Source organism: Lytechinus pictus, chromosome 1 (assembly GCF_037042905.1).
Source record: "Lytechinus pictus isolate F3 Inbred chromosome 1, Lp3.0, whole genome shotgun sequence".
NCBI classification, from domain to species: Eukaryota; Metazoa; Echinodermata; class Echinoidea; order Temnopleuroida; family Toxopneustidae; genus Lytechinus; species Lytechinus pictus.
The window spans coordinates 20,729,945-20,754,968 of record NC_087245.1 but is presented as its reverse complement, the minus strand read 5'-3'; the positions used below and the strand labels follow the sequence as shown (position 1 = coordinate 20,754,968).

At 34.5% G+C, this 25,024-nt stretch overlaps 1 protein-coding gene across 1 annotated transcript; it reads left to right on the top strand.

Moving 5' to 3' along the window:
- Nucleotides 1–327: 327 nt before the first annotated feature.
- On the top strand, nucleotides 328–12,468 carry LOC129267241 (cyclin N-terminal domain-containing protein 1-like). Its single transcript, XM_054905003.2, has 8 exons — nucleotides 328–458; nucleotides 3,180–3,405; nucleotides 4,079–4,154; nucleotides 5,200–5,383; nucleotides 5,725–5,887; nucleotides 7,412–7,556; nucleotides 9,200–9,296; nucleotides 10,258–12,468. The coding sequence occupies exons 2-8, from the start codon at nucleotides 3,204–3,206 to the stop codon at nucleotides 10,345–10,347; spliced, it is 957 nt and encodes a 318-aa protein (XP_054760978.2). The 5' UTR covers nucleotides 328–458; nucleotides 3,180–3,203; the 3' UTR covers nucleotides 10,348–12,468.
- Nucleotides 12,469–25,024: the final 12,556 nt, after the last annotated feature.

The window sequence follows — 25,024 nt, the reverse complement described above, 5'->3', positions numbered from 1 at the left end:
TTGTTCAGGATCAAAAACATTGCCCAGGATGTTCAATTTTCAGGAAAAAATACATGACATTTCCATAATTGTATATTCATGGTGGGTTTTTTTAATTAAAAATATATTTAAGAAGTGAATGTTAGAACTACCCCTTCAAAGAAACGAACAAAAATTGAACGGCCGATCGGAAAAAAAAGGATGATTTTTTTTCGCCCCCCCCCCCCATTAGCGAAAGCTGGATGGATCTGCCCCAAATAGAGGTGGATAAAATAATCCACGCACCGTATACGTACCCTGCGCTGAGCGCTCAATTAAACGCTTGCTCTTTTGGATCGGTGAGGGCGCGCGACATGGATCAATTAATTTTAATCGGTATCTCATGAAGATGTCGACATGTCATGAACTTTAAGTTTATTTCAAAAGAAGACACTTAAGTCAAGAAACCTTAAGACTCTTGTGCAAGTGAAGCGACTCTGGTGAGTGTATGGAAATTTTAGTTATATTTCATTTTTATTGTGTCTTGAACCACTTGCAGGATGTGGTATCTTTGGTACCGGTAACTTTTGCAATCAAACACAAGTGGCGGTAGCCTGCCACGGTCAGTTACCGATGCCGTAGCCGCCCGGGCCCGGCACAGTCACGGAGTGGAAACGTACTACCGTACTTGCACTTCGGGATGCTGCAGACATAGACAGCTGGCAGCCGTCTGTTTCGAGGAGTTTTTTAACATTTTTTTAATTTTTATTCTCCTCGTACACAGACGGCTCGCTAGCGTGCAGCCACCATTAGGGGACTTGCAATGCGAAATCCCCCCGTCGGGGCTCTTCAATTTTTGTCTTTAATGAATAAAAATTTTGAAAATTAACGCGACCAAAATGCAAAGTAATATTCCCTCTTGGCATTAATTGCCCAAAAACGGAGAAAAATCAAGTTAAAAGGAACAAAAACAGTGACTTACCTCGGCTGTCGCGCAAATTCACTTCCCCGTTTTATCCGATCTTAAGTACATAAACATATGGCCATTGAGTCCCCTGTACAGATCGCGCTAGAACTTCGGTCTCTGTATTTGGTGAGTGAAGCCAACGGAGTTCAGCTGAACAACCAACATAACAGAGACCGAAGCTTTTGGTCTACTGCAGACATAGACCAAAAGCTTCGGTCTCTGTTATGTTGGTTGTTCAGCTGAACTCCGTTGGCTTCACTCACCAAATACAGAGACCGAAGTTCTAGCGCGATCTGTACAGGGGACTCAATGGCCATATGTTTATGTACTTAAGATCGGATAAAACGGGGAAGTGAATTTGCGCGACAGCCGAGGTAAGTCACTGTTTTTGTTCTTTTTAACTTGATTTTTCTCCGTTTTTTGGCAATTAATGCCAAGAGGGAATATTAATTTGCATTTTGGTCGGGTTAATTTTCAAAATTTTTATTCATTAAAGACAAAAATTGAAGAGCCCCGATGGGGGGATTTTGCATTGCAAGTCCCCTAATGGTGGCTGCACGCTAGCGAGCCGTCTGTGTATGAGGAGAAATTTAAAAAAAAAAAAAAAAGTTAAAAAACTCCTCGAAACAGACGGCTGCCAGCTGTCTACTGCAGACAGTGCAGTAACCGTTACCATTTCCACGGCCACGGACTCTCTGGGCATTCAGAAAAAAAAAAAAAGCCCAGCCAAAGCTCAGAAGTATAACAAAGTTAGACCTAACTTTCATTAGATATTACTTAGACTTACCGGTAGTACCGTACGGTACACTCCCCACCGAAAAAAAGAAAAATGAAAAATTAGAAATAGAACTAACGAACGTACCGTACCCAGTCCCAGACTGCCAGAGGCAGAGCTGAGTCTTAGACCAAAACAAAGCTTCGGTCTCTGTTATGTTGGCTGTTCCGCTGAACTCCGTTGGCTCCACTTACCAAATACAGAGACCAAAGTTCTAGCTCGATCTGTACAGCCAGGGACTCAATGGCCATATGTTTATTAAGTTCGGATAAAACAGGGAAGTGAAGTTGCACAACAGCTGAAGTAAGTCACTGTTTTTCCCCCCTTTTAAGTTTATTTTTTCCCCGTTTTGGTGCATTTCAGGCCAAAACCGAATAAAAGTCTTTATTTTGGTACAGTTCTTTTATATATTTTTATGACATAAAGACAAAAATGGATGAGCCCCGTCGGGGGGATTTTGCATTGTTAACCCCCTAATGGTGGCTGCACGATAGCTAGACCAAAAGCTTCAGTCTCTGTATTTTGGTTGTTCCGCTGAACTACGTTGGCTCCACTCACCATACATTGGTAAATGGGGATTACAGTAAAATGTCAGAAATTGTTGAATAAATCCCCAGAAACTACGGTTATTCCTGTCTACACGATAGCGAGCCGTCTGTGTACGAGGAGAAATTAAAAAAAATTTAAAATGTTAAAAAACTCCTCAAAACAGACGGCTGCCAGCTGTCTACAATACTCTCAGACTCAGTCTCAGTACTGGTATGTAGCTCTAACGTACATAAGCCTTTAGTACTAATCTAGACTAAGAGGTAGTACCACTATTGGTGATACTTTGAACTAACGTTAGACTGCAGCGACTTGCCAACCCAAAAGGCCAAAACAGATATAGATCCAGATCTATTAATACTTATAGCTGTTGTCAGGGAAAGTAAAGTTAGGCCTGATGTTGGGTGAATGTTAGGCCTACTCTGTCTTAATAGCTAAAAAAGTAATTTGGTCTTCAAAGAGTATAAGTGAGCAAATTTGCAAATGTGAAAGAGTAATTCTTGGTTATCAAACTTTAGAAGCTGAAATATAAGATAGTCTAGATCTCCAAGTTTTCTCTTTTCCTACATGTATCACCTTTTGTTGGAATGCTTGGAATTTTCACTGGGATTGTAGCGTGCATCTCATGCTCAAAAGCTCAAGTGAATGGTTGTGAACCCTGAACTTCAAACCCTGTTTTCTCCTTATTTTTTGAGCTCCCGGTGAATTTATTCTACATTCAATCAAGTACTTGTGTGGATAATTGTTGATCAATTCTGACAGATTGTTTATCATCATAAGAAATTTCAAACTTCAGTTTTGGAGAATTGTTGTTGGTTTTGGGGTGGCAAGCAAATGATATCAGCAGAAAATTATCAAAATTTTAAAGGTAAGTCTCGCTGTAGATCTGTTTGCTGAAATATTTGTTTTTGATATGTTTCTTTTTAATGATAGGAAGTTTAGTAGAATGAGCTTTGAATGATGAGCAGACGAAGTCGTAGAACAATGGATACATCCAGGATATTTGGAACCCCTCCAGAACCAGTGTTCAACATGAAAGGGTGCTGTTTATCAGTTAATCTTTTAGAGGAGCTGCTTTTCACACAAGCAACATCCAATGATAGACAAATACGAAGGGCTTCAACAGAGTATGGTCTATTTAAATGTGGCCCTCTAGTTGGTGAGAGAAAGAAATTTCAATTTCTTTTATCATTTAATATTGAGTGTCTTTCAATAAAGTTGTATGATCTTTTCTTTGTTTTATATTCAAGTCCCCCAGCTCTAAAAAAAAAATTAATAAAAAAATAAAAAATAAGAAAATAAAAAATTATGGTAATAATGTAAAAAAATGAAAATGTAGTTTTTGACTATCAACCTTGGTCATACATTGACCAGAAACATTAATGAATTACCTTTATATGTACCAGTAGTTTGCAAAAAAGTTAACAAAATTGCTCAAAGAAAAGGGCGTTTTTATATTGATTTTATTTGATTTTTATTTTAATGGTTAAACATACAGATAAAATAAATATATATATATATGGATTTATTTCATAGGAGAATAATTCAAGAGCATCTATGTTAGTATTATTAACAGATGCAAAGGAAAACTAAACAAACATGTGAACGTTTCGTAAGTATTTTGTAAGTTAAGTAAACAAGTAGTGATGCTTTCTCCAGAATTTGATCAATAGCAATAAAAGATTTTAAGTATATTTATTATTATTTACCAAGAGAAAGGTTCACCACTTGTTTGTAAAGCCATGCTTACCTTTTGAGCAGCCTTACAAATGCCCCCAGGTTTTATCAATTGTATTACATCAAAGCTATTATGTTTTTAATGTTTTCTACAGAATGCATATTCATCATTTGTGAGCAGATGAAACAACCTCCAGAAACCAGATATGTTGCTGCTGAATTGTTTGACAGGTAGATAAAATTTTTCAAAATTTTTCAGAGGGTCGTATGTTCAAATATTAGGAAACGTCATGGTGTAGTGGTTCTGAATCTTGCCTTGTATTATGAGGGTTGTGCATTTGAATTCCACTGTGACATAGCATCCTTTGGCAAGGCGTTGATCCACACTTTGCCACTCTTCTCCCAAACGTTAGATGGGTTCTTGGTAGTATGCCAAGGAATGCTCCCCTGGGAGAGGAGAAAGTGCATGCATAGTGTGTGGGTATGCCAAACTTGCTAGGATCAGATGACTGGGACTGGGGATCAGATATATCTGTTTGGCGCTTATAGACGTTTAAATATATTAAGCAGTACTGATATATGTAATAGGAATATTATCATTATTAATTGTTTGAAAAAGGTTAACCCTTAAAGATCCATATTCTCAACCCATTTTCATCTCTTCATTGGTCTAAATATCTCTATTAACAGTTCAACTTGACATGCCACAGAGATTTATGTTAGAAAGTTTTTACAATGACTTGGAAATTCCACTCCTGTATATATCGTCACTGCCTTAAACTTTTACAATGATGGAAGAAAAGCCAGTGTTGCATCTTGTCTTTAGTAGAGAATCTTCTTAAAATGCATCATGTGCTCTGTATTACAATCTTCTTTGTAAAGAGCACCAGCAGGACATTGTTAAAATATGTTTCGTCCACTATACATATTGGTTATATTCTTTTTCCAAATGGTTTTAAGAATGATTATATTCAACCTAGAGAATGAATGAATTAATGCATGAATGGATGAATGAATGAATTATATAGAATTATTATATTCAACCTAGAAAATGAATGATTGAATGAACAGATGAATGAATGAATGCATGAATGGATGAATTAATGAAAGAAAGAATGAATGAATGAATGAAGAAATTAATAATGTATAAATAGATAATCTTATAAGTAAATTAAAAAATAGATTAAGAGAATTGCATCCAGTATTGTGATCAGTATTAATAGAAATTGAAATTGTTGGGCTTGTTACAATAATATTCCTTTGTATTTTATTGCAGGTTTATGAGAGCCCATATACCTAACCTCAAAGAGAAAGTAAAAGAGAGTCATGTTGCACCTAAACGACGCAAAATATCACTACAGGATGAGTGGAAACACACCCTTCGTAAACTATGTAAACAATTGCTACCCTTCATGGTGTCCTGTGTTCAAATTGCTTCGAAACTGTGTTCACACTACAGTGTAAGTCTGTTATCTACTCACATTCATTATGGAATTTAAAAAATAGCTTTGAAAACAATTGGATGGTAATACAATGAAGATTTCAAACAATGAAATGATTATGCAATCAAATGTTTTCCAATTAAGTTGGGTGTGGGAATCTATTTACGATATCGTAAATGTTATAAAAAAGGTTTCAGATAATTTTTTGTTTTGTTGCCTTTTTTAATAAAACTTTTTTTAATGAAAATTTTGGATTCAGGAACATATGAAATATTCATCATATATCTGATATATTAGGTGACACTGTAACATTACCTTTTATCTCTTAATTTCAAATATCTTTCTCTTTATTCCATCAGATTGTTACATGTCGTCGCTGTGCTGAGCTATTACAAGACAAAGGCCATCGCTATCAGACATCCAAAGTCTTAACCTCAGAATTGTTAGTAATGAAGACACTGGACTATAAACTTCATGTGTCAAGTCCTTTGGGTTATATTGAAACTCTGCTTGAGATAATGGGTAAAGTTCACTTTTTTCTGATTCATTCATTTCATTCTCTTTCCCCTTCTTTTATTCTTTTACTGTATGTCAATATACCCAAAAGATGCAACTTTAATCAAAGTTTGAAACAGTTTAGTTTTTCTGAAATAATTATATCACATCAAACGTCCTCAAGGTAGACAATTACACATTCAGAATAAAGTTTTCTGTTGAGGACGTTACACATTTTTATATTTTTGCTCATGATGTGCGCATAGTAATTTACGCTATGCGCATCGGCATCGAGAGGTATCAGCTGATTTTTCCTGTGATCTGCACTCTTTACTCCTCATCTGATGTGTTATGCTGCAGTCACATTTCCCCTCTGGTGCCGGCACGGAGAGACAAAACAAGCTATGTTATTAATTTTTAATCAAACCACCTATAATGTAGCTGGTACAAAAATGTTTAAATGACTGTTTTCGACGGGGAAATGTGACCATGCCATAGCTGAAAATAATCCGCGGACCCATTCTTCAAATGCATAGCTACAATTTCATAATACATCACTCTCTACAGTGCTGCAAAGTATGACAAATATAACCCTGAGTTGGATTATTAAAATGAGTGAGTGGCTTGGAATTATTCCTTACATAGACACAAACCCTATAGCACATTTTTGGCAATTTTAAAAGCACATTTGCTCTAATGAAAGAGCTGTTTGAAAACAAGCACACAAACACCTTTTTTATAATGTTTACACCTCTCTAGTAGACCAACAAATGGTGGTTAAAATGATATGGATTTTAAATAAAGCACATCATTCATTTCAGTTCTTAAAATTGTTATAGAAATTGCAAATGTTTGAGACATTTTTTGCCTTTCCCTACCATTTTTTTCTAAATGAAAGATGCTGCTTGCCTTAAAAGAGCAAACAAATAGCAATATGAATGGAATCTTCATCTTAAGTATATAATTTTAACCATACTTAAAATTTGATGAAATTTACATGGATTACTTGACAGAGTGATATGGTATAGACTTAACACAGTTATCTCATAATGTATAAAATACCTAACTCTTATCACTGCGCGATTTCTCAAGAATTTCCAATTGGATGAACTTCAAGCTGAATAGAAAAAAATCAAGTGCATGAACTTCATTTTTTATATTTGGAATATTAAGGTGCTAAAATGAATCTGTGCAAACTTTAGTGAAAATGATAAGGGATTAATTTTAACTGTGGAACGCCCTTAAAGTACATCCATCAATTTCAATGACATTATTGACATGCTCTCTTAATCTGTTGCTGGGATGTCTTTCCCATGAATTTACCATGTAGGGAAAAAATACAGAGGCTCGGGGCAGTTTTGCCCCCCAAATATTAAAAAGAGTCCTGGTAGCACTGGAAATCCCTATTTGTTATAATTTTAAACCCTATCCAATGTCACATATTCAGATGGTAAGTTGTGAAAAGTAGCCCCTAAAAAAATTGTTTGTTACAATGTCCCCTAACTCCTTTCTCAATATTTATTTGTTTGTTTTTCTATTAACACCATGCAGGTCACAATGATCCAGATACCCCTGTCAAGCTTCTCCATGAGACATGTCTGAAGATACTTGATGTTGTCTATATCAAGAGGAAGCTTGTCTACAGTAGGTTACTACAGCTTGCTATCGGAGATAGTCCAGTCAATCCCCAAACAAGGTATGGGTCACACCCCAATCCCCCCCCCTCCCTCCCTCAGGCTTCAGAATGAAGGCTAATTTATACATGCAAGATATTCTTGGGCAGTTTAGCTAATTTATATTGAAATATCTTCTCTAATTTTTAGTATGTATACAGACCATTTTTTTGTTGTGTAGATTCGTACTTTTGAGTTTTGCTGGAGACCAGCAGGTGCAATACATCGGTCGAACATCTGTGTATTGGTTCTATTAAATGTGCATAAGTTGCTTACTCTCTTTAACACGGGACCAACATTTGCATCCTTTCCGATGTGTTTTTCAACTGCATTCAAATCACACCTGCACTGAATACAGCAGTGAGGCACACACACAACACTACAGCTTTAGTTGTTTTTTTTGTTAGAGATCTTTAGGCATGAGCAGGACGTGAACCCACTGACATTAAAATCGTACAATCTTATCTTATATCTGAAATTGACTGGGCCATGCTGCCTTCAAAAAATATATTCCTTCTTAATGAGAGAAAAGTACACATAAGGATATATAGATATATGAAAGACTGAATTTGATAGTTGAAATTTAAAAAAAATGATAATTTTCCTTTGCAAAATGACCAATATTTACTGCACTCACTAACTTCTGTGTGAGACAACTTGTCAAAAGTCTGCCACAGGCCATGTCTTTAATGTGTAAGTCATTGTAGCTTGTCCAGTACTGTGTGCACCTCACCGGCAACTGACTGAAATCTGTAAAGCGCTTAAACATGTCGTTCCAATGTATTAAGCGCTATATAAAAGTGGATTATTATCATTATTTAAGCAGAAAACCTGCTGTAAAGATGCTATGCGTGTTTTCATTGCAGCTTTCATGCCATCCCCATTTTTTTGGTGACTGATGATTTGTAATGAAAAGCTAATTGCAGGATTCCTGCGGGAAAGATGCTGGTCTGATATTTGAGTGTCTATATGATATTCATTTGTCAAGTGATGCATCAAAGACCACCAATGTTACGTACCCAACACAGTGGAAAACACTCTGTCCCTTGGATAGGATATTAAATGGAGGTCCCATGCATTTAGATGAGAGTCACCATTTTGTATGCAAAGAACTCATTGCATTATAAACATTGTGTAAGAGCAGGGGGAAACTCCAGCATAGTGGTCCATCTTTACATCCCAAATTTACATGCCAGAGACCTGTGGGTCACATTAATTGGAATTCAGTTTATTGCAATGGAGCATTCTGATAGCTAGTGTTTGCTGCCCTCTCTTTCTAGACTGACGTCCATCGATAGTATAAGAGTGTCCTTTTCGGAATCAGATTTATCGCAGACAAAAATACAGAAGTGTAAATTTAACTGTTGGTGAAAACAGTGAAAAGGATTTACTTTATGAACCATGGACATCAGCGCAAAGGATTATATTATTGATTTTTTTAGGGGGGCATCTATTGTTGCATCCTCTAAAAAAAAACAATCCTCTGTGCTGCCGCTCATGTTTTGAATGAAAGTGTTTCTCACAATATTTGCTGATCAATTGAGTAAATAACTGAAATTAAATCACTGCAACATAGAAAGGGATCTTGTTGCATGGTCTAAGATAGACCCTCACTTTTAAAGATGAAATTAAAATTGGTGCGTAATAGTCTCTTTTTTTCTTTCAGATCAAAATTTGCGCCAGTTGAAAACGATTGCATGCTTTTAGCAACAGCCAATATAGGGGCTGCTTCTTACTTCATTGATATGAATTCAACACAAATGGTAGGTATATGTACATGATATGTATCAATCCAAAGGCATGTGATAATACTGAAATCAAAGTATGCATAACCTGCCACCCTAAAAAAATGATGATTAAAATCAATAACCATAATAAATCAAATAATAGATAAATATACCAATAAATACAGATAAAAACAAAACAACTAATGATACAATAGAAAAAAAACAGTACTATGTTATAATTACATAGTCTTGTACTTTTATATTTTCAGCAGAGACGTGCATAAACACAGTGTAATTGTGAATTATATTGTTCGGGAACCTCTTGTGAAATATAATTTGCAATTTGCAACTCATAATCATCTTAATTGCACTATATTTGTCATTAATGTGAGTACACTAAATAAATGAGAGAGTGGGATTTTGTTTTTAACAGTTATCTGTTGCCTTGATTGACAGCCCCTGCTTCTGACACTGATGATTTGTTAAAAATTATTTTTAGGGTACTGTTTTAGCATGCTAATTGAAATAATTTTTTTTTGTACTTCGACACTAAGTAAAGTTGAGTACACTTTATTTTTACCCGCTATGGACAAAGTGATTGAAGTGATTTTGTGGTTTGGCTTAGTAATTACTTTTCTTTTCTGAATTCTCAAAATTTACAATCATAAAAGTACACATTAGCACATACACATATGCTGTTTTGCATTATAACACATGTGTGCGTGTATTTATCTAGGGCACGGTCGGGGTTGGGTGCAGGTGTTGACAGGCTATATGATTTGCAAAGTAGAGGGAAATGAAGATGAAAGAGGGCGAAAAAAAAGAGGGATGAAAGAGCATCCAGCATCGAAAGGAAAGGTATTGATCAAGTAACATATTATCACGTAATACATTTGAGAAGAATAGGTCAACCCCCCCCCCATCAAAATATCCATCCTTTAGTTTATTTTTATTTTTTACATTAATATTTTTGTATTTATTTTCAACCTATTTTTAGATCAACGGTCATCTAGCAAGGATAACACACATCCCAGTAGATGACATCATTGACTTTTCTTCTACAATCATCTCTGTTATACTTCACTGAAGATGTTTAAGAAATGCTCCAATTGTTGTGTAAGGTTTATGCAATATCTTCTCATAAGCAATCCTGATTATAAGAGTTAATAGAAGTAGAAATATGAAATGGAATTTTAAGTAAGGTTTCAATATAATCTAAAGCAAGAATGAGTAGTCCGTCTTAATATGTGATATGTCAAATCAAAATTGTTAACTTCTCTAAACTTTCCAATTTTTTTTTCTCAGTACATGTGTGAGGTTTCATAATATTCTTTTCTCATCAATGTTGATAAGGAATAACTTTGGTTACATCAAAGATACATTTGATCATATTAGTTAGTGGTTATACGTAGGATACATATTAAATGAAATCTTTGCTTGAAAGGAAATATAAAATGTTATTTGAATTGTTTTTTTTTTTTTTTAAGTGGGTAAAATGAAACAGTAATTTGTATGGTGTGTCTTTAATACATGCTCATGCTAGGATGAAAAAAACTAAAACTGTGATTACGTCAATATATTTTAATGATAGTTGCTTGATAGGTCACTGCCTCCATATCTTGCTTTAATCTTTACAAATTTATTTTCAGATTTGAACTTCCCCAGAACTTATTGTCACATTATAGAAATGTGAAACATCTATCATAACCTTAATTCCTTGCTTTTTATTCAAAGCAGTGTCTCATTCTGTTTTATGAGTGTTGAGATATACCTAACTTTAAAGTAATTTGAATTGAAATTGATTAATTTTTCTGTAATACTGATGTGGTTTTTCATCATCATTATGATTGAACTTAAGTTGTATGTATAATTGGCAAGTATTTTGTTTAAATTCTACAATATAAGGATATGGTGTTTTGAACTTCACTACTTGTTTTACCTTCATTGTTTACTTTTTACTAATTCTGATTACATAAAAGAATACGTGATGTCTAACAATCTAAATTATTGTAGATAAAATTTGGCTTGTCTGGTTTGCTTAGATGTTGTTTATATCTAAGTTGGTTTTGCATCAGTTTTAGTTATAAGCATTTTAATTTTTAAAGTGGAATGAAGACTTTAATTGTAGTTGAATGTCAGGTTATGGGAAAGTGAGATAACTTGAATTGCCCTGCTTCAAGACTTTATGCCTGTTGACAGAATTTGAAGAAACTTTGTTCAATGTGTGCAAAGCCTTCCACCAGAATAACATGATTGAACAACTTTATCTTTGTCATTTTTTGGACAAGATAGGCACGTTGGTAGAGAAAACTACTTACATTAGCATGCCAACTGCTTAAAAGTGATGAATTAAAATGAAGACTGCATGGAAAAATATATAGGTATGTGTGCTTAGGTGTAATTTCAGTGTGTAAAGTACAAGTGTGTATTATCTCACTCTCAAAAGTATTGCATTATCTGTTACCTTAATTGATTTGATTATATTTACATTTACATGTATCCCCCAATAACCAAGTTCTTTGGAACAAGAAATGATTTCAGTCATTTTTTTAAAGTGTGTTAGTTTATGTTGAAAGTTTAAACTTTACATTTATGTTGAAAGACCTTCTGAAATAAAGTACAGAAAAACAGTCACTTTTGTTTTGTGGACCATTGGTCTTTACAGAGAGGTTCTCACTTCATGGAGGTCAATGAGGTGTCCCAGAAGGAGTAGAGGACAGGAAATGATATCAATATCAATGAATTTGGTAGCTTAAGCAAAATGCTTTTTGAAGGAAAGATGTTCTGCTTATTCTGGAAAAGCATGTATACATTTTATCATGTTCTTATTATCATTGTTCATTGGTGACATTTCAAAAGGCAAAGTTTAAAAAATCATTTTTTTTGTTTTGTTTTTAGTTCTTTTGTACACTATGTACTGTAGACAACTAAGTTGCACGTTTAAAAAAAAATACATTCATATACTGATTCTATACTATTTGAAAGTAATATGATGTACCTTTATATAGCAATTGCTTTAAGAGAAACCCTTGTCAAGAACCATAAAGTATGTTTATAAATCTTTCTAGAAGGCCCAAGGCTTTGCTTTGCAAGTGCAGTATTCTAAATCTAGCAAGATTATTTTTTATATATAATATATTACAGCCGACAGACTAAGCCTTACAATGGAAGATGAAGAAAATATATATGTATGTACTTGAACCTATAAGACCAATGACTGTTTTTGTGTGTGTTTGTGTGTGTGTGTTATTTATCTGCTGTTTTTTTTTAGGGGAATCCAGCCTTGGCCATAAAATGTTGTGTTGGAAAGGAGAAAAATAAATTAAACAGAATGGTGAAAGTATGAAAGATATTGTACAAGCAATAAGAAAGTTATAGCTGCTTTAAAATTGAGATCACTAATACTATGTAGATTTCAAATTGGCAACTGGGTAAGTAAATTATGACAAGGGGCAAGGACAACTTTCCCATAGGCCATGTACTTTATTATCAGGGATTTGTGGTTTTCTCCTAAGTACCCATTCCCCTGGGGCAGTAATCTAAATATAACCCAGGTAGTATATTGCTTTATGTCATGAAAGAAAAATATAATTTGAAATAAAACTTTTGGGAAAAATTACATTTTAGCCATAATATGTATTGGAGTACATGGACGAGATGTCCTTGCCTTACATCACTATGACATCCCATATGCGGCCAATTTGAAGTCTCCATGGGTATAGTGATTACCAATATTTACAACTTTTAAAAATTCATAACTTTCTTGCTGTTTGTGCAATATTGTTAAAACTTCCACCTATCAACTTGTCTGATTTTTCTTTTCCTTATAAAAACAAGTTTTTATTTGGGTTGGATTCCCCTTTAAATTTAATTATGCCTTTCTGAAATTCATTCCATGAGACTTTTGTAAGAACTCTAGTGAGTTTATTACATTACCCTTGATTTGGTCGGTACTTGTTTTTCTCCTTAAAGGTCAAGTCCACCCCAGAAAAATGTTGATTTGAACAAATAGAGAAAAATCAAACTTGCAAAACACTGAAAATTTCATCAAAATCGGATGTAAAATAAGAAAGTTATGACATTTTAAAGTTTTACTTATTTTTCACATGTATGTACAACCCAAATGAGACAGTCGATGATGTCCCTCACTCACTATTGCTTTTGTTTTTTATTGTTTGAATTTTACAATATTTCATTTTTTAAGGATTTGGCAATAAGGACCAACTTGACTGAATCATATAGTATTAATCAATGCTCATTCCACATGTTCAGGGAGGAATTAATCGTTGTTTCACTCGACAATGAGGAGAAAAATAGAATATTCCCTATTTCATATAATAAAATACAAAAGAAATAGTGAGTGGACGACGTCATCAGTCTCCTCATTTGCATACCCACCAGGATGTGCATATAACTGTTTTGTGAAATTAAGCAAAACTTAGAAATGTCATAACTTTCTTATTTTACATCCGATTTTGATGAAATTTTCAGTATTATGCTAGTTGGATTTTTCTCTTTTTATTCAAATTAACTTTTTGTTGGGGTGGACTAGTCCTTTAATGATCTATATCTTTCTTATTGAAATCACATTGTTATGAATGTGAAATAATTCTGATTAATTCAATATGATTTCCTGATAGATAAAATTCCTAATGATTGTTGTATATATAATTTTTATTTATTACGTTTTTCATAAATACATTAATATTCAATAATGATGTTGATGATGATGATGATGATGATGATGAAGAAGAAGAAGAAAAGGAAATGAACATTTTATAGCATTTAGCACTGTTTATCAAGTTGCCCATTCAGAGGAAATCAGTTATTACCCTGACTTAAGCTGCACCTTCTTTTTTTAGTAATGATAATTAAATCATAATAGAAATAGAACAATAATAGTAATTTTAATAATGATAATAAATATGACGGTGATAATGAAGATGATGACAGTGATTGTGATGATGATGATGATAAAATTGAAAATGATTATGATAATGATGATGATCATGATGACGATGATTTTGAAATTGAAGACCTTTTTTTTATGCCTGTCAAAAATTTTCAGGTACGAAATATCCTTTATTTGTGGTTGAACCCCCCCCCTTTTTTTTGCTTGTCAATTTTTTTCAGATACGAAATATCCTTTATTTGTGGTTGAAAACCTTTTTTTTTGGGGGGGGGTGCTGAAAAAATTTGCCCCCCTTTTGGAAAATCCTGGATCCGCCCCTGAGTACATCCACAAAATCATTCAAAATGCCTCCATTTGAAGCTGCACTAATGGTCAATGAATACATAGTATCCTTCAAAATTAAAAGGCCCCTTGCTTTTATCATCTTCAAACCTATGCCAGACATGTAATTTGCTAATCATGCACAGGCTCTTATCGAACTGAACTTTCTCTCGTTGAATGCATTCGAGCGTAATACCGTAACATCCCTTTTAAATCACAATTTCGATAGAAAATGCGCAAATCTTGAATAGTCTCCCAAACAAGGATTTGTCCATTTCATATTCGTTAATCTCAGATAAGAGCCTTGAAATTGCATTAAGTGTTGCGTCGTTGTATGGTACCTGCAGCAACCTGCTTGTATTTCACCATCGCCATAGCAATTCATACTTTTAATCTTTCATATCTTGTCAGAATTATATGATTATTCGATTTAGGTAGAAGGTGGAGTGTTATGAAGATGGACATCCACTACTACAGTGCGTATCAAAAAAAGTTTACACTTAGAAAAAGTCCTGTAAAATTACACATTTGTAATATCCTGAGGATTTTTCCACATTCTAACATCGGTACAAACCCATTTAAGCAAATGACGATATAACAGTCGAAAAATATTTCCGCTTGAGTGAGCACCACTACTTTTGAAAATTTAGTGAAAAATGATTTGCGCAGAAATAGTTATGCGAATAAAAATAGACCTTAATAATGAAGAACACATGGAATTTAGCTAATGAAATTGATTTAAAGATATCTTCTACCTATTTTAACTTGTTTCCTTGCCCAAAACACTTCGAATTGTGCATTGCGCCCTACCCCATTCCCCCACACACCGAGGCCATCGTGACGATATTTGCTTTACACTGAGCTGTGATGTACATGAATGGCTTAAATGCTGAAAATGTCTGATATAAACTTATGTTCAGATTCAGTTATGTCCTCAGATCCAGCTGGCACAAACAGGGTAAAGGTTGTGCTTACTAAGTGTTGAAATTTAAATTTTGGTGGCAAAAATTGATACAAAATGCTTGAATGTATCTGTTTTATTTCAATTGACTAAAAGTGCAAGGAAAATGTATGAGAAATGTTTCGCAGGGTTAGTTTTATTTTGCCCTTTCACACAGCGTGAAAACGAGCATTTCTGCGCAAACAGATTTTTGCGAGCTTTGCAAAAATGGACATTGCCCACTCAAGTGTAACATTCTGTCAAAACTTTTACTTTCATTGGATAGATGAGACCAAAACCCAAGATTATATGTGAAAAAATTACCCACATGTTGTATATTTTTAGCCCATCCGGCCCGAAGGGCCAAATGAGCTTATGCCGTGGAGTGGCGTCCGTCGTCTGTCCACAATTTCAAAATGCTTCTTCGCCATTTCAAGCCCGATTTCAATTCTGTTTGCTTTATATGATAGCACTAGGTGGGGGATTCAAAACTTCTACACAGAATTTTGAAATTCATTAAATATGCTAATTTATGCGCATTTTTCAAAATTCACAAAAAATGCTTCTTCTTTAATTATTTGTTGACCGATTTTTGATTTTTTGCTTCCATCTGGTAGAGCTTTATGAGGTTCACCAAACTTCTAAACAGAATTTTGAAATTTTGATGAGAACAATTTTGATGCTAATTTATGCGACATTAATTTATCCATATTTTTAAAACTTCACATAAAATGCTTCTTCTTTATTTGTTGACCGATTTTGATTTTTTTTTCTTTCATCTAGTAGAGCTTCATAAGGTTCACCAACCTTCTACACAGAATTTCGAAATTTTCAGTAGAAAATTATTTATGCTAATTTATGTGAAATTTATTCATAAATCACAGAAAATGTTTTTTCTTCTTCATTTGTCGATCAATTTCAATTTTGTTTGCTTTATATGATAGCTCGAGGTGCTGATACAAAATTTCGACACAGAATTTTGAAACTCATTAAATATTCTAATTTATTCATATATTTTCAAAACTCACAAAAATTATTTATTTATTTGATGATTGATTTTGATTATTTTTGTTCCATCTGAGAGCTACATGAGGTTCACCAAGGTCCTACACAGAGTTAAGAAATTTTGACTAGAAAATTATTATGCTTAATTTATATGAAATTTATTCATAGATCACAAAAAATGCTTCTATGTCATTTCTTCATCAATTTCAATTCTATATCCTCAATTTATGTCACCAATATAATTCACTACAGTGTCAACTGGGCTGAAATTAAAATTGTGTTAAATTTCGTTGCGAGATGCCGGATGAGCTCCACATCATTGATGTGCAAGTTTAATTCCCAGGGCTTTTTCAAAGTGTAAACTTTTTTTTGATACGCACTGTAGTATACTTGTTTTCCGCTTTTTTATTTTACATTTAAATTTTGCGTTTGCTTGTCTGAAGATTTGTGAGAGGGAATTCTTCCAAAAACAGTGATTTATTTTGGTCTGTCTCTTTTGGTTTGCCGGATAGTCCTCTGCCTATATCTGACCTTGAATGACAAGCAGTTTGTTGATCAGGTTGATAGATAGTATTATGCCTCAATACCATCATACATTATATCCATTTAACCACCCATTCTATATTGAGTTTTTCCATATGCATATTCTGCTTTATGTGCTGTGACTTTGAACGGTATTGATCGTTTTGGGCGGCATTGCTCTCCGGACCTAAGCAAGGTCTATTAGTTTTCACCACCTTGAATCATTCATTCATTTTTGTCTTATAATACATAAATATGGTTACTCTGTATTTAGGTCTCAACTTCTGCTGTAAATCTTGAGTTAATCATAATTATTATGCACATTCCGTGTTTTTTTTTTAAATATTGTTTTTGCCTCCATTTATAAATAATTGGCGAAATGATAGCTGACTGATAACATTCTCATAACTGAATTATAGGTCTATATATCTCTGGATATCTTAACACTTAAATATTCAATACCAACATTTCAAAAATATTTTGCTTTCATTCTTGCTCTCCTTTGTTAAGATGTGCATTTTTTACCCGCTTCTCCTTCTTCAAAGAAATGCTCGGAATACCGGTACTGTAATGTATTTTTGTCAATTAATGAAAAGTGTCTTCATTAAATACAGCATCGACTGACAATTAATTACTGTAATCTTGTCAAAAGTGTTCTGTTTATTAGCACTTATTGTCATTCCCAGCTATGAATTTGTGTAAGTTTGTCATTTTGCATAATTTTCTGTCAAACTTTTTTGGTCTAAAAATTCATCACAATAAACACAACCACTATACAACCGGCTTAAAGTGGCGTACAGACGGGGGGGGGGGGGCTTGTGGGCGATTGTCCCACCCCCACCCCAAACAAAAAAATACGACAAAGAAACAAGAAGACAATGGAAAGAGAGAAGGGCGAAATATATAATTTTTATATCATTGCATATATGTCAAAATCTATCGCAAAATTTGATTTTTTTTTGTCTCGCCGGACTCGCCTGCATATAGAAGAGTGAGACTGTAAGCGCCGCGTTTCTGATGGCGGCGGCGGCGTCGTCGACATCTTAATCTTAACCTAAGGTTAAGTTTTTTAAATGTCATAATAACTTAGAAAGTATATGGACCTAGTTCATGAAACTTATTACCAAGTATAACGAAGCATTACGAAATATCTTATCAGAGTTTCAGGTCACATGGCCAAGGTCCAATGTCATTTAGGGTCAATGAACATTGGACCTGTTTTTAATATTTTTTAAATTGCCTTCATAACTATAAAACTTTATGGATCTAGGTCATGAAACTTGGACATAAGAGTGATAAAAGCACCACTGAACATCCCGTGCGAGTTTCAGGTCACATTACCAAGATGAAAAGTAATTTAGAGTCAATGAACTTAGATTGTTAGAGAATCAAAATGAAATCAATACCAAGGTAATTTTGATTTTTTTGAAATGTCAAAACTTTGTAAGTGTACATGGATCTAGTTCATAAGACTTGAACATAAGAGTAATCAGGTATCAGTGAGCATGATGATGAGTTTCAGGTCACATGACCAAGGTCAAAGGTCATTTAAGGTTAAAGAACTTTGGCCATACTGGAGGCATTTCTTGAACTGCCTTCATAACTTTGAAAGTTTATCGATCTATATAGTTCATGAAATGTGGGCATAGGGGAAATCAGATATCACTGATTATCTTACACAAGTTTTAGGTCACATGATCAAGGTCAAATGTAATTTAAGGTTCAATGAACATACTATTCTACTATCATAATGAATGGTATTTTTTGAATAATTATTCTGGAGTCGTTTTCAAAATCAGCACTACTGCTATATTGAATCGCGTAATGCAGGCGAGACTGCAAGAGGCGCTCTACTTGTAATAAACAATGTTGAAATTAGTGGTCTCTCGCTTCGCTCGCTAGCAACTTAAAAAAATTCCCAATACTCCATATCAGGCCACTTCAAAATTTTGGGCTCATCAAGCCACAGTAGGCTTAGGGAAAGCATCATCTACATATCCATCAACTACATAACCACCACCACCGCCATCACCAACAGTTTCACTGGCGGATCCAGGGGAGGGGGGCACAGCGGGCACGTGCCCCCCCCCCCTTTGAGAAGCAAAATTAAAATTTGTAATGTAAAGATGCCATTAAGACAGAGGTGTTCCCCCTCTTTTGAAATTGAAGAAGATCTTTTTTTTTGCTTGTCAAATTTTTCCTCCGAAAACATTTGCCCCCCCCCCCCTTTTGGAAAATCCTGGATCCACCCCTGACCAGTTTATCAGCAACCTAACCACAATCATCATCACCACCACTAACATCATCAATGTCACATGGGTGGACTTTATCAAAATTCAGATAAAACTCTATAATGTGAACAAAATTTCGATACACACTTTATTTCAATATGCAAAATAATACCCTCCATAATGTGCATTGACCCACCTTCATTTAATTCTTTCTTTGCTTAATATCTTTCAACTAATTCAAATATCTTTAAAAAAAGACCTGAACTTTTCTCCAAGTAAATTCTTGTTCAAATTTCCATCATCCGACATCATACGATCCTAGCTCAAAATAGCAATACTTCTAACTTTGGAGGTTAGTCATTTCAGTGCACCTTCCACGGTCCGTCACCAGGTGTTTTGGGGTTGGCCCCGTTTTCTCCTTCCTTCTTGAGCCCACTGCGGCGCTGTCCTCGTTGTGTCAGCTTCTACGTCCGATCCAACTTTACCTCAATGGAGGTATCTTCCATGTTTTTTTATGACGGGGTCTTGCTTCTAGTTCTTTATTTGATGCTACGTTAACGTCCTAAGCTTTTGTTCCTGGCAGCTTCTCAAGGTCATATCTTGTCATCCTCCAACATTCAGCTCAGAGGATCGGAGCCATACTTAAGAGTTGAGAGAACGCAGCTTACAGGCGGCTGCTAGAAACAAAGCCTTACTGGGCTCAATTTAAACGGACTTTTCAAAGTTCACTACCCTGCCAAAACACAAAAAGAAAAGATATGTAAATCAGTCAGTCGAATCACTCACATGGTCACATCCTTCTCTTAAACACATCGCAGTGTTACATCAAATCTACAGTAGTCTCTTAGCAACCTGGCTGTGAAATGAAACTTTGATGAAAATTAGCAAGCATTGTTGAGGAAAATCAATAAAATGAAGGCATTTTCAATGTGACCAAATATAACCATCTCATCATTAGTGTCATCGCCAACGCAGCTACTTGATATTATTTACTTAATGATATTGAAATGTGCGCTTCATTCTTAAATCATGATTAAAGTCATCTTGGGTTTACAAATTCGTTACAGCGTGTGTAGTTTTTCTTTTTAAATAATCCTTGAGCGACCGGTTTGATTTTATGTGTATGTGTTTACATTGAGGCATCAATTGTTCTTCAAGGTAATGCCATTTGACCGACGGACGAAAAAATTGTAAAAAATGACTGCGATTCTTATAGGATGGAAATTTCCTTTGTCAATGTCATGACCATTTTTACTTTAGTTCATTTGTTATTGTATTTTACCTTTCCCTCTCTTTTTGACCACGTTCAAACATTTCGCTCCACCGACATAATGACGAACGATACGAAACAGTCACACTTTTATTTAGAAAGAGTATACTTTCTCCAATTCAACAAATTGTTAATTCATATTCATGAGGCTTCTTCTTTTCTCTTTCTTTGGAATAACTACATTATGTATTCTTTAATTGAATCATTTTAACGTATGAACTTCGCACACTATTCTTAAAAGAAGTTTTATAATATGCTTGAATGTCTTTTAAAATATTTTATTGTACATTGCGAATGCTTACAGGAAAGAAATAAGGTATATATCGGAGCAAAGGTTAGAGATCCATGTGTCGTGTCAATATTTCAAAAGACCAGTTTTTTAAAGTTAGAGTCAATAAAAGAGGTCGGCTTGCAACATTGAAGAAGAAAATCAATATTTATATTTTATTTCTGACAATTGTAAGCGCTGTGATACTTTTTGTGTATAGCGCATATAAATAACCGTTATTATTATTATTATTATTATTATTATTAATAGAAGTGTTTTAAATAGGAGGAATTTTTGTTATAGAAATATAGTTTGTTATGTTAATATTAATAATTAAGTAACGTATTATAAAGATCAATGTAGATAAGGCTACAATAATACAGGGCTACAACTAAGAATTATCACGTTCACCATCTCACCCAATATGCGTAATGCAACTCGTATCATTTTAGGATGTCTACTGAATATGTTTAAGTAGATTATAGGAATACAGGTTGTACATTGTTGTTGTTTCTTCGCCACATGTTTTGTAGGTTTCCATGGGAGGATTGGGAGCCGTTCATCAAGATATTTGTCCGACAACTTGTCGGATCTGACAACATTTATTGATTTTGATTGGCTGAGAAGCTACCACGGTTGCTGTAGTTACTATGGTTTATGTCGGATAAAACAGGATATGCCGGATAAATCTCCGACAAGCCCTTGCATGAAACGCTCCCCAGTTCTAATAGATTAGTATACCCAAGCGAGTTTATATAAGCATAAATTCTGAAAAAAAAAAAATTTCTAGAAAGGGATCTTGCATTTTCAAAAACTAGCCATGCGTACAATTCAAATAAATAAGTTATGGGGGTCCCAAATTACACATATTTGTTATTTATCCAGTCATTCTCTATATGAAAACACAAGCTGCCACACTTCATCTACGAAACGATTAAAAAATTAGCCAAATATGTTAAAAACAATGACGCATTTTTTTTCATGAAAACTCTAAACTAATGACACAAATTATGAGAAACTCGTAAGAGTATACATTGAACATACATTTGCATTCTAGACAATGTAAAAGATCATATAAGAATTATTTTGACACAAATGAGAAATTCTTAGAAAATCCATTGGAATTGTTTTTCATTAAGATACCCAAGCGACATAATCAAATTTGCGAACAAGTCAAGCTGCGCATGACACTTTTCACGAAGAGAGACGCAAAACGTCAAAATGACGTAAATATCTTTTTTTTTTCTTGATCATGCTGTTGTTATAGCCTTTATGTAGAAGTGTTCTCTTCATTCACCTGTTATTTAACTCAACTTCATATGAAGATGGAGTATCCCTTTACACGGACCTGCCCATATTGATTTTTTTTCTCAAGGGCGAAAATGGAAAATAACAATGTGACGTATACAGCACCACACCCATGCACTTTGTATAATCATCGAGGCTACAGGAAGAATACAGGAGAAAAGGGAAAACGAAAAAAAAAAAAATATGAAAAGGATCTATTGTGAGAAAGTACCAAGTCCAAGTCTTATAAATAATGTTCCAAATATTTCCATTGATAAATTGAAATATAATCTTCACGAGGTCACTTTCCCACTATACCCAAGTCAACTTCCGTTGGCCCTGCTTCATGTTACCAACGACGTGCGAAAGTAATCTTAGTAAGATCAAGAAGATTGAAATAAGAATAGAGAGAAAGTGGAGTGCATGAGGACTAAAGAAAGTGTACATTAATGGCTAACCAATGTCATCCGATTGTTAATAGCATGATGGCATCGATAGGATGGCTGGTATATTAAACCATATTACATGAAGCATCGATTGCGATGATACGAAAACATGTTACATAGTATCTGATAACCCATGATAGGCCTGAAATAAGATATAGTTATAATGACCCATCAATGACAGACATGTAGGATATCAAGAAGACGAGTAAGGAGAAGGCGAGAAGAGAGAAATAACGTAAGAATTAAGCATCTGTACCTATTATTTCTAGAGAGGGGGTGACCAAACGATAGCTCTAAATATTCACAAACATTAAAAATGTTATAAGGGGAGATTAGTTGGACGAAAGCGGGGGTGGCGCCAAGGTATTTGATAAGGGGATGACGTAAATTTGACGTAATTTTCAAAATTGAATGACAAGATTAAGTTACACTACCCAAATCTATTCTTAATACTATTGTTTCTTCTTTTTCCATTTTCTTCCTCCTTTTCATCGTTTTCTCTCTTTTTTACAGCTTAAAAAGGAAAAGGGAGCGGTCGCCCCACCTCCCGTGGCGTTTCATCAAAATCAAAGAGGCCTCCACTTCTTGAGAGTGCATGCATAGTGGATGCATGACAAGAACTTCTATGAATGGCCTAGATGCATACCAATCAAGAACTTAATAAATCACGAGCATGATTTTAGGATCTTCAAGTCAAATATGTGCGTTATTCAGTATGATACAATGAATATACATTATTTAACGATTCATATATTGGCGCTAAAAAAAAAAGACAGACAATGATTGAAAAGGAAACTATGCACTTTTGCAAACTGAAATATTGTGCTACACTGGTCACAGCAAAGGAAGTCAGATTCAGAAGGATTAAAGCTATTCTATAATATCTGTAATGGCATATCACTGTTTGGATTGGTGGTTGGTATGACTTGGAATGACTACTATATCAAATAGTTTTGGTCTGTCTAGGGCCCGTTTCATAAAACTTGTTATTACAACAAATTTGCAATAACGGTCAAAATCTACTGAAATCCTTCATTATGATGGCCTGTGCGCAACATTTACGACAACCATGGCCACACGGAAAAAGAATGTATTATCTGACAGGAAGGGGGGTGGGGCAAAACGCACAGAAATTTTCGAAGAAATCCTGCAATTGAGCTTGTCATGGGGGCGCTTTGCATTTTCTAAAGTGACATTGAGTGACATTGAAGGATTTTGTGCACACTTTTTGTGAAATTTATAAAAAAAATTCAGTAAAAAAAAATCTTGAGGCACCTGCCCCTTGCTTCCACCGCTGCCTATAGGCTCATGGCGCCAACTTAGCTGGGAGTTCTTCTTTATCTCAGCACGGTCATGCGAACTTTTTAATATGTCAAATGCGAATATCTTTTTTTTCACACAACGAAATACTGTGTCTATAACTAAAATAACTCCCGCAGATTGTCGTGTTGATAGAAAAACAAACAAAAAGATAGAGATATTCCCTTAGTTCATGCTTCCTTAAGCATGAAATGTCACTTAGTATATGCTTTTCTTTTGAAAGTAATATGATATCAAAGGAAAAGAAAGCGCAAGGATTATTCAATCAATACATTTTTTTTTACTGATATTGATACATTATAAACTTGATTCGGATATTATCTACGACATTCTTTTTATAAATAATGATGACAAAATGCGAGTACTAACAAAATAATCTTCACCAACCATTTGATTTACACACTGAGAAAAATAAAACGAGGGGGTAAACGGCGATTTAAAAAATCAAATCAATTTTGGTTTCTATATACTGTTTCTATTTTTGTGGAGGTGCCGTGGCCGAGTGCTAGACACATGAAAATAGGGTCCGTTAGACTCCGTTTCATAAAGCTGTTCGTAAGTTAAGAGCGACTTTAAGAACGACTGGTGATCCTTTCTCGTATATGCGCTAAACCATCGCCAATGAATCTACCATAAACAAGAAAGGATCACCAGTCGTTCTTAAAGTCGCTCTTAACTTACGAACAGCTTTGTGAAACACCCACCAGGGGATTGATCCCGGTACGGCACCTACATTAGCCCGCGGGCAAGGCATTTAATCGACAATGCTCTAATACATTCAACTAATGTGTGCACAATAAAGAAATAAAAATAACGTTAGTAAAATTAAATGGAATTATCTATAGGCCTTTACCCCCCCCCCAAAAAAAAAAAGGACCTAGCATGTTATTCCAAGGGTACTTATTGTAGAAAATGAATCTTATAAACGTTCTTAAAAGTAAGATGCACATCCTATTCAGCTTTATATTCGCATCATAAAAAATAGCATCAATAAGTATTTTTATTCATTCATAATAATATATAGGTAATGTAGTATCAGTCCCCTAATGGGCTTAGTACGACATTTACATTATTTTCGCCTAAAGTAATTAAGTATAGATTTAAAACACAATCCAATAACAGGGGGCCGTTTCATAAAGCTGTTCGTAAGTTGAGAACGACTTTCAGAACGACTGGTGAACCTTTCTTACGTGCTAAATAATCACCAATGAACATTAATGGTGAATATCATTTACCATAAGG